Source organism: Salvelinus sp. IW2-2015, linkage group LG20 (assembly GCF_002910315.2).
Source record: "Salvelinus sp. IW2-2015 linkage group LG20, ASM291031v2, whole genome shotgun sequence".
NCBI lineage: Eukaryota > Metazoa > Chordata > Actinopteri > Salmoniformes > Salmonidae > Salvelinus > Salvelinus sp. IW2-2015.
This window is the reverse complement of record NC_036860.1, coordinates 74,767,458-74,777,457: the sequence shown is the minus strand read 5'-3', so window position 1 is coordinate 74,777,457 and position 10,000 is coordinate 74,767,458. Positions and strand designations below refer to the sequence as shown.

General features: G+C 42.4%; 1 protein-coding gene across 1 annotated transcript in view; it reads left to right on the top strand.

Annotated features, from left to right (window-relative positions):
• The first annotated feature begins 1,390 nt into the window (after positions 1-1,390).
• prkcsh (PRKCSH beta subunit of glucosidase II) overlaps positions 1,391-10,000 on the top strand; it is a 9,958-nt gene continuing 1,348 nt past the window's right edge. The window contains exons 1-17 of the mRNA XM_024011998.3: positions 1,391-1,458; positions 1,863-2,012; positions 2,225-2,341; positions 2,468-2,563; positions 2,672-2,729; positions 2,880-2,997; positions 3,206-3,335; positions 3,679-3,763; positions 3,849-3,927; positions 7,772-7,855; positions 8,029-8,211; positions 8,318-8,408; positions 8,614-8,683; positions 8,904-8,993; positions 9,131-9,205; positions 9,320-9,419; positions 9,685-9,847. Coding sequence (XP_023867766.1) covers positions 1,913-2,012; positions 2,225-2,341; positions 2,468-2,563; positions 2,672-2,729; positions 2,880-2,997; positions 3,206-3,335; positions 3,679-3,763; positions 3,849-3,927; positions 7,772-7,855; positions 8,029-8,211; positions 8,318-8,408; positions 8,614-8,683; positions 8,904-8,993; positions 9,131-9,205; positions 9,320-9,419; positions 9,685-9,831 — 1,623 coding nt within the window. The 5' untranslated portion in view covers positions 1,391-1,458; positions 1,863-1,912 and the 3' untranslated portion in view covers positions 9,832-9,847. The remainder of the gene's footprint in view (positions 1,459-1,862; positions 2,013-2,224; positions 2,342-2,467; positions 2,564-2,671; positions 2,730-2,879; positions 2,998-3,205; positions 3,336-3,678; positions 3,764-3,848; positions 3,928-7,771; positions 7,856-8,028; positions 8,212-8,317; positions 8,409-8,613; positions 8,684-8,903; positions 8,994-9,130; positions 9,206-9,319; positions 9,420-9,684; positions 9,848-10,000) is intronic.

The following is a 10,000-nucleotide window of genomic DNA, read 5'->3' as shown; positions in this document are numbered from 1 at the left end:
TGATGGACTCATTTCAGCCTGACAGTTTCAGGCTATGCTGTCTAATTATTTGGCTTGCCTTGATCATAGCTACAGTACCTCTCTTATAATTATGAAGTATTTTCAGTGGTGGAAAAAGTACCGTATTATCATACTTGAGTAAAAGTAAAGATACCTTAATAGAAAATGACTCAAGTAAAAGTGAAAGTCACCCAGTAAAAGAGTACTATGGTAGTATTTGGTTTTAAATATACTTAAGTATCAAAAGTTAAAGTATACATAATTTCAAATTCCTTATATTAAGCAAACCAGATGGCACTATTTTCTTGTTTTTTACATTTACGGACAGCCAGGCGCTATCTCCAACACTCAGACATAATTTATAAATGAAGTATGTGTGTTTAGTGAGTCCGCCAGATCAGAGGGATCTTTTCTTGATAAATGCATATATTGGACCATTTTCCTGTCCTACTAAGCATTCAAAATGTAACGAGTACTTTTGGGTGTCAGGGAAAATGTATGGAGTAAAAAGTACATTATTCTTTTTAGGAATGTAGTGAAATAAAAGTTGTCAAAAATATAAATAGTAAAGTACAGAATCGGCCAAAAACTACTTAAGTAGTACTTAAAAGTATATTTACTCAACCTCTACGGGGTGTCCCCCCCGCGGGATGGTTGATCTAACATAGGCTAATGTGATTAGCATGAGATCGGAAGAAAATGAAAAAATCCCAGGACATAGACGTATCTGATATGGGCAGAAAGCTTAAATTCTTGTTAATCTAACTGCACTGTCCAATTTACAGTAGCTATTAAAGAAAACCATGTTATTGTTTGAGGAGAGTGCACAATTATGAACTTGAAAATGTATTAATAAACCAATTAGGCACATTTTGGCAGTCTTGATACAACATTTTTAACATAAATACAATGGTTCATTGGATCAGTCTAAAGCTTTGCACATACACTGCTGCTATCTAGTGGCCAAAATCTAAATGGCGCCTGGGCTGGAATAATACATTATGGCCTTTCTCTTGCATTTCAAAGAAGATGGTACAAAAAAATTGTATTATCTTTTACCAGATCTAATGTGTTATATTCTCCTACATTCATTTCACATTTCCACAAAATTCAAAGTGTTTCCTTTCAAATGGTCCCTGGAACATGCATATCCTTGCTTCAGGTCTTGAGCTACAGGCAGTTAGATTTGGGTATGTCATTTTAGGCTCAAACTGAAAAAAAGTGTACTTTATACAACTAAGTATTTTGACAGACACACACACGTCTGCAACCTCAAATCCACATAACATGGTCAAAAGAGGTTCTCCACCCTCTCTGACTCGCTGACTCATTGACCATCATGCACCACGCCACAAGTATTCTCCAATCACAGGTCGGATTCGAGAGCTAGTCCAATCAGAGAAAAACACTACAGTGCATGAGCGCACGAGACGTTTCCTGAAGCATTGCGGAAGAGAGGTAGTGAATGCTTAGTCATATTTTTACTTCGAAAATAACGATTTGTATAAGGGTTTTAGTATTTTTTTCACATTTTATTGTGAACATGATACTTTATTGCATATACAACATTCATAAATATTGTTCAAAAGGAAGTTTGTACCCCGTTAAATCAAGACCGGTGATAGCTAGCTGCTACTACTGTAGTCCCATCAGCTAACTTAACGTTACTTAGCTAAGTTAACGTTACCTATCTTTACATGTATTGAATTATGACTAAATGATTCTGAAAATGTCGTTCTAACGCAATGTATCAGAGGTTTCATATGGGGCCGACTGTTTCAATGTTGTGAATGATGGTGTGTCTGAGGACTAGCTGTATTGGGTTCAAGTACATTGTCTAATGCCTTGAGTTGTGTTTGCAGGAGCGCCGCGAATTCCTGAAAGTGTAGCTGGGCCCCGTTGATACTGCATCATGTCTTGTGCGCTTCTACTGTTGTTGATGAGCTTGGCTTTGGCGATACGCACTGGCGCAGCGGTCGAGATCCAGCGTCCACGCGGAGTACCACTATCTAGTGAGTTGGCATCTGATTCTAACCCGAATTCAGACAAATAACGTTATGGTTCTTATCACAGCCAGTGAGGTAGGTCAAGTCTATTGCAGTCTATGCTATTTTAGCTGTCAGAATCCCATTGTGAGCATGGATTTTAACCTGGCAGGTGTGCATTGTCTCTCAGATTTGCTCTTATGTACCCAACCCTTACCTGTCCCCATCGATCCCGACAGAGAGACAGTTCTATGAGGAGAACAAGCCCTTTACCTGTTTGGACGGCTCCAGCACCATCCCCTTTGACCGGGTCAACGATGACTACTGCGACTGCAGGGATGGCTCAGATGAACCAGGTACAGTATTGCTCACGTCTCATCAATAAAGCCAGACTGAACCCACTATCAAGACACTACACACTACTGTGCACAGTTATCACTAAGGTCTTGACTGTAATGAATGTCTTTGCATTTTTTCTACAGGTACTGCTGCCTGCCCCAACGGCAGCTTCCACTGCACCAATGCTGGCTTCAGACCCACCTTCATCCCTTCCTCCCGGATCAACGACGGCATCTGTGGTAAGGACATGGTCACAGTATCTTTCCATGGATCAGTCGTCCCGTTCTCTCAGAGTTTTTTGTTGTTGTGTGTAAGTGCTGTGTGCTGATGAAGTGTGTTCTCCTCAGATTGCTGTGACACGACAGACGAGTACAACAGTGGTGCCACTTGTCAAAACACCTGCAGGTGAGCAGTAGTAAAATGTACAGCATTCTGCAAACATTTAATATTGACTACAACACTAACATTGGCCTTTGTGTTGGCAAACGATTCCTCCAGTGTGTGCCCAGTATGTGTGTGTGTGAAGACTAATTCTGTTGGCTGRGTGACCCCTAGGGAGATGGGGCGCAAGGAGAGGGAGAGTCTGCAGATAATGGCTGAGATCACCAAGGAAGGCTTTATGCTCAAACAACAACTGATACATGAAGCTAAAAGGGGACAGGAGGACAAACAGGTAAGAGACTAACCAACCAAAGGGTGTGAAAAGGGTAGTAGATGTATTTGGGGTTGATTAGGCAGCGGACATGGCTAGGGCCTATACAGAGACCATTTCATATATAGAGGGATTGGTATAAATCCTTGCCGTTGAACGTGTTCATGAAATGACAAGACTTTGTATGTTTCAACGTTTTTTGTAAATACTTCTATCCATGTGTTTGCAGGGCAAGTTGACTGAGCTTCAGGGTAGTAAGAAGGGTCTGGAGGAGAAGGTGGAGGCTCTGAGGACTGTGAAAGAAACAGCGGAGGATCCAGAGAAAGAGGCTAAAGAGCTCCACCTGAAGTCTTGGGAGGGTAAGTTCACTGGTATTACACTGGAAACCATTATCTCTCTGCTTTTAACCAATGCACAATTCTCTCAATGTATTTGTTTTCTTCACAAAAAAAATGTGTTTTTGTGCTATTCGGTAAAACCAAGATATTTAAGTATATTCATATAGTTAGGGTATAGTTAAAAAAACAGAAATATTGTTAAATGTTGTTAAATGCCCAGTGCAAATCATCTCTCCAAGTCAGATATATTTTCCAACGTCTTTGATGTAGTTAACTTAATGAATTGGAAGTCAATTACAAAAGTCCTGTTGAAGATTTCTCTTTCTAAGTTGTATGTGATTGATTTGATTTTTGTCTGTTTCAGAACAAAAAGAACTAATCCGTATGGAGAAGGACAAAACTAGAATGGCTGAGGCTTTTCTGGAGCTGGATGATGACGCAGATGGCTAGTGAGTGTGTAGTGTAACTGTCAGCGTTGGAGATATTTCAGTGTGATTCAGTGAGTGACTAATACGGTGTTTTTGTTATTCCCAGTGTTTCTGTGGCTGAGCTGCAGTCCCATCTAGAGCTGGATCCAGATTCAGATGGCTCTCTGACAGAAACAGAGACTCAGGTAAGATGTCTGTCATCTTCCTCCCCAAGTCAAGATAATAATTTCTATCACACTAGTAAATTACAGGGATGCAAACTAGTCTCCTTTTGGCAAAATTCGCAGTTTTGAATCCAAAATAGGTGATCTATGTGCTTCGTGTAGATCCAATGAGACGAGGCTGGGTGGCTTTGGATGACTACTGGCTGTATGCGAACGAGTGATGCGCGTTTGGAGAAATACTGTTTGTATCCAAGGTTCAGCCAATCCTTCACATAACAACAGAATGCAGCACGCAATTGAAGAGAGAAAAGACAACCAATTTGCTAGTTACAGCATCAGCGCGCACTCTGGAAAGAGAGTGGAAAGGCAGTTGGCCAGTTAACTTACAGCAGCGCGTCCCCTGAACGATATCGAAGAGGTAGGTGAGAAGCCTGACCACGGAGATGGGGGTGAGAAGGTGATGAAGCGTACTTCATGAGCTGTAACTGAAAAACAACTGGCATTTGGAAAGTTTGAGGTGAGGTAGAACAAGTATTGTTAGCATTGTTAAGGATCTTGTGAGCTGGATCGAATTATCCGTTAGCTAGCCAGAGAAATGTTGAGCAACGTTATCCAACTTAACTGATTAATTAATTGTGTTTCTGGTGTGAAAATTAGCTGGCTAATAAAGTCCAACAGCTAACGTTAGCTAACAACCTAACCATTTCGCAATAGTACTAACTGGTAACGTTATACGACTCCTTGCTGTTCCTCAAGTTACAACGCGTTAGTTGCTTACTGGACCATGGCAATCTGTGTGAAATGTTAGCTAGTTAACGAACTAATGTTTTCCTTCTACAGTATGTGGTTAATTTTCAGAATGAGAGAATTAGGTGAAAATGAGGCGATGCTTGTTAAACAGCTTAGTGTAGCTGGAGCTTGGGCCTGGCTTAAGCTGGATGCCACTATAGAGGTGAAAGAAACACCACACACGTTCCCTCTTTCTTACTTTTTCAATACAGTGGATGAAAGGGGTATGCCAGGTGTACTATCTGCCTGAAAGAGATCAATTATGCCAACAAAGGGTATCATGCTGTGCTGTGTAGAACAGATGTCCACAGGCATAAAGTGTACAATGTAATAATGTGCAATGTAGCCCAAAGATCTTGCTTTTGTTGTGTTGAACTTGACAGTAACACTTGTGTGTGAGTGAGGGGGGATTATTATGTTTTTACTCAGTGAATGTTATATTTGCACACATGTAGCCTTGTGCACTTGATCAATGTCTACTATAGTGGCCACTAATAATAGAGCAAAAATAGAATGCCTGTTTGTTTCATTCTATTTCTACTTTAAGGTTGTTTCCCAAGTGCAATATTTTTTATATTTTACCCATTTTTTGTCCCCAATTTCGTGGTATCCAATTGGTAGTAGTTGCAGTCTTGTCTCATTCCTGCAACTCCTGTACGGACTCGAAGGTCGAGAGCCATGCGTCCTCCGAAACAAAACCCAACCTAGCCGCACTGCTTCTTGATACAACGCACATCCAACCCGGAAGCCAGCCGCACCAATGTGTTGGAGGAAACACCATACACCTGGCGACCTGGTCAGCGTGCACTGCGCCCGGCACGCCACAGGAGTCGCTAGTGCGTGATGAGACAAGGATATCCCTGCCGGCCAAACCCTCCCTAACCCGGACGACGCTGGGCCAATTGTGCGTCGCCCAATGGACCTCCCGGTCGCGGCCAGCTGCGACAGAGCCTGGGCTCGAACCCAGAATCTCTGGTGGCACAGCTAGCACTGCGACCCGGGAGGCCACCCAAGTGCAATATTTACAGTTGAAGTAGGAAGTTTACATACACCTTAGCCAAATACATTTAAACTCAGTTTTTCACAATTTCTGACATTTAATCCTAGTAAAAATTCCCTGTCTTAGGTCAGTTAGGATCACCACTTTATTTTAAGAATGTGAAATGTCAGAATAATAGTTGAGAGTGATTTATTTCAGCTTTTATTTCTTTCATCACATTCCCAGTGGGTCTGAAGTTTACATACACTCAATTAGTATTTGGTAGCATTGCCTTTAAATTGTTTAACTTGGGTCAAACATTTCGGGTAGCTTCCCACAATAAGTTGGGTGAATTTTGGCCCATTCCTCCTGACAGAGCTGGTGTAACTGAGTCAGGTTTGTAGGCCTCCTTGCTCGCACATGCTTTTTCAGTTCTGCCCACAATTATTCTGTAGGATTGAGGTCAGGACTTTGTGATGGCCACTCCAATACCTTGACTTTGTTTTCCTTAAGCCATTTTGCCACAACTTTGGAAGTATGCTAAGTCATTGTCCATTTGGAAGACCCAAGCTTTAACTTCCTGACTGATGTTGCTTCAATATATCCCTCTAATTTTCCTTCCTCATGATGCCATCTATTTTGTGAAGTGCACCAGTCCCTCCTGCAGCAAAGCACCCCCACAACATGATGCTGCCACCCCCATGCTTCACGGTTGGGATGGATTTCTTCGGCTTGCAAGCCTCCCCCTTTTTCTTACAAACATAATGATGGTCATTATGGCCAAACGGTTCTATTTTTGTTTCATCTGACCAGAGGACATTTCTCCAAAAAGTATGATCTTTGTCCCCGTGTGCAGTTGCTAACCGTAGTCTGGCTTTTTTATGGCGGTTTTGGAGCAGTGGCTTCTTCCTTGCTGAGCGGCCTTTTAGGTTATGTCGATATAGGACTCGTTTTACTGTGGATATAGATACTGTTGTACGTGTTTCCTCCAGCATCTTCACAAGGTCCTTTGCTGTTGTTCTGGGATTGATTTGCACTTTTTGCACCAAAATACGTTCATCTCTAGGAGACAGAACATGTCTCCTTCCTGCGTGGTCCCATGGTGTTTATACTTGCGTACTATTGTTTGTACAGATGAACATGGTACCTTCAGGCGTTTGGAAATTGCTCCCAAGGATGAACCAAACTTGTGGAGGTCTAAAAAAAAGAAAATGTATCTGGGGTCTTGGCTGATTTTGTTTTGATTTTCCCATGATGTCAAGCAAAGAGGCACTGAGTTTGAAGGTAGGCCTTGAAATACATCCACAGGTACACCTCCAAATAGGCTAATTGACATCATTTGAGTTATCAGAAGCTTCTAAAGCCATGACATAATTTTCTGGAATTTTCCAAGCTGTTTAAAGGCACAGTCAATTTAGTGTATGTAAACTTCTGACCCACTGGAATTGTGATACAGTGAATTCTAAGTGAAATAATCTGTCTGTAAACAATTGTTGGGAAAATTACTTGTGTCATGCACAAAGGAGATGTCCTAACCGACTTGCCAAAACTATAGTTTGTTAACAAGAAATTTGTGGAGTGGTTAAAAAACGAGTTTTAATGACTCCACCCTAAGTGTATGTAAACTTCCGACTTCAACTATAGATGTGTGTGGTCACAAGCATTATATTTTAAAGGCTGTTATGGCTAACTGCAATATTAGTGTATTGTTTTTTTCCCCTCAGGATTTGAGTGTCATTTGCAGTAAAGTCTAGGCAACAAATTACATTTGATTGCTTTCTTTACATTTTTTTGCTGTGAGTTAGGTTCACATGAACCACTTTTTATTTTACTGACAGAGATTGACATATTAATGAAGTCAAAATGATCTTGCTTACCCAAAGCATTTGCATGTACTTGTTTTGAGTTGCCCAGAAAATACATCAAGGTCATTTGTCTTGTATCAAGATATTCTGACTTGTATCGTGCCTTTGTAGGTTAAAATGAGCACATGATCTGCCATTGCAGTAAGATGTCTTATTAAGATAATAAAAATAAAAAAATCATTTCAAGATAGACGTCTTACCCTTTTTCTGATTTGCTAATCCATTCCCGTAGGGATTGCTGGGAGGAGCAGACAAAGTGGACACGTCTGCATTTGAAACTGTGTGGAGCGGCATCAAAGACAAGTACCTGTCAGAGGTCAGCACCACATGAACACTTATGTTCCACAGTCATTTCCATATCTTAGTAGAATGGTCTGTGTCCTGGAGCCTCAGATTGGGTGTCTAGGCTGGGTTACTGTCGAGCACTTTGTGAGATGTGCTTTAAAGGGCTATATCAGTGTGTGTGATTTGGTTGATGTGACCGTGTAGGTGTCTCAGGGCCAGTCTGACCCCCCTGCCCCAGTGGAGACCCCCCAGGAGGAGGAGACCAGGGACTTTGTCTCTGACCATGACTCTGACCACTACCCCGAGGATTACGCTGGAGAGGAGGAGGATGTGGAGGACGACGAGGAAGATGATGATCACGAGGAGGAGGAGGAGGAAGAAGAGAAGGTAGTTGGCAATCCTCACATTTGAGGGGAAGGGCCTGAACTAGGCTAGTATTGGAGGGCTTGGGTGGTCAGTTGTCCCAGTAACGTAACCCGTGTTTGATTATCAGGTCCCTCCCACCGTGCAGACCCCAGAGAAAAGAGAGGACGATGAGGTGTCCATGCCACCGTACGACACAGAGACCCAGAGCCTTATTGATGGTGCATAGTCATCTGTTTTACAGTCTGGGCTTAGTCCCGCACTACCTTAAACAGGGACACAATTTGTGTTTGTCTGAATATACAAAGTAGGGGGTTCAGATCATATTAAGCGTAAATGTCTGAATTGTGATTTTCTGTGCTGTGGAATTGTATGTCTCATTGGTCTGTCATTTTGAGATTGTGCTTCGTTGTCTTTGTTCCTCAGCTGCCCAGAAAGCCAGGGATGATTTTGATGAAGCTGAGAGGGCTCTCCGGGAAGTGGACGATCAAATGAAGTGAGTTTGCAACCACAATGCTTAATCTCTGCTGGCTTTGGCAACAACTGTATGTTAGTCCTTGCAACACAAAAACATCTCATGATGATACTCAACATGCAAACACTACACAGGCATACAAGTGCAGGTTGTATTATTAGGTTTGAAAACACAAATGAATGTACCCTGTGTCTGCAAGTGAATCATTAATCTGTGATCCTGAATTTATTTGGATCTGCAGGAATCTTGAGAAGGAGATTGGTTTTGACTTTGGGCCAAGTGCAGAATTTGCATACCTCTACAGCCAGTGCTACGAATTATCCACAAGCGAGTACGTATACTTCATCTATCTTTGTAAATACCCATAGTTTGTTTATGCCTTCGTGAGAGAAATAATGTGTTAATGTGAAACTGTTTGAGTCTACCAAAGATTACATCTAAGACTGTGCCCCTCTTCTTTTTCATCAGGTACATCTACAGGCTGTGTCCATTCAATAGGGTCTCCCAGAAACCTAAGTTTGGGGGTTCAGAGACCAACCTTGGGTAAGAGAACCTCCTTAATTTTACCGGAGCCTTTAACTGTTCAAATGACTGTGGTCCTTCTAAAACCGTTAGGAATGTTAGTGGTCATTCTCTCTGTCTCTGTCCTCGTTGTAGCTTGTGGGGACAATGGGCTGGTCCTGAAGACAATTTATACTCAGTGATGAAGTATGACCATGGGCAGGGGTGCTGGCAGGGACCCAACAGGTCCACCACAGTAAGTCTCTATCTTCTCCAGTCCACTTCCCTCCCAGCCCAATGCTGGACCTTTATGACAGTCTAATATGCTGAGAGCATATGAAGCGTATTAAGTCAAATCATGTTTCATACGGTGCGGGGGTGCTGGGTGGGGGAATGTGCATGATAATTCACACAATCTGTGCACACTAAGTGCACAGGTCGCTACTCTTGAGGTACTGCTGACCCACTACATGTCCTGTGAATATAGTGAAGGGTTAATGTTGTCCCTCTGTGTGGGTCAGGTGAAGCTGACGTGTGGGAAGGAGACGGTGGTGACGTCCACGTCAGAGCCCAGTCGCTGTGAGTACCTCATGGAGTTCACCACCCCTGCTGTGTGCCAGGAGCCAGCCAGCCTGGACGAAGTCCTGCACGGACACACAGAGCTGTAGCGTTCCCCACCAACAGGTAGCTACAAGCCAGGCCCATTTGACTTATAGAGCAGTAGAGCACTTTATAATTACATGTACAGTATTTATAAAAAGTTGATATCCACATGTTCGGCCTGGCACGGTAATTGTTTAATCATGTACCCTACAATTATGGACAACAACCACTGGG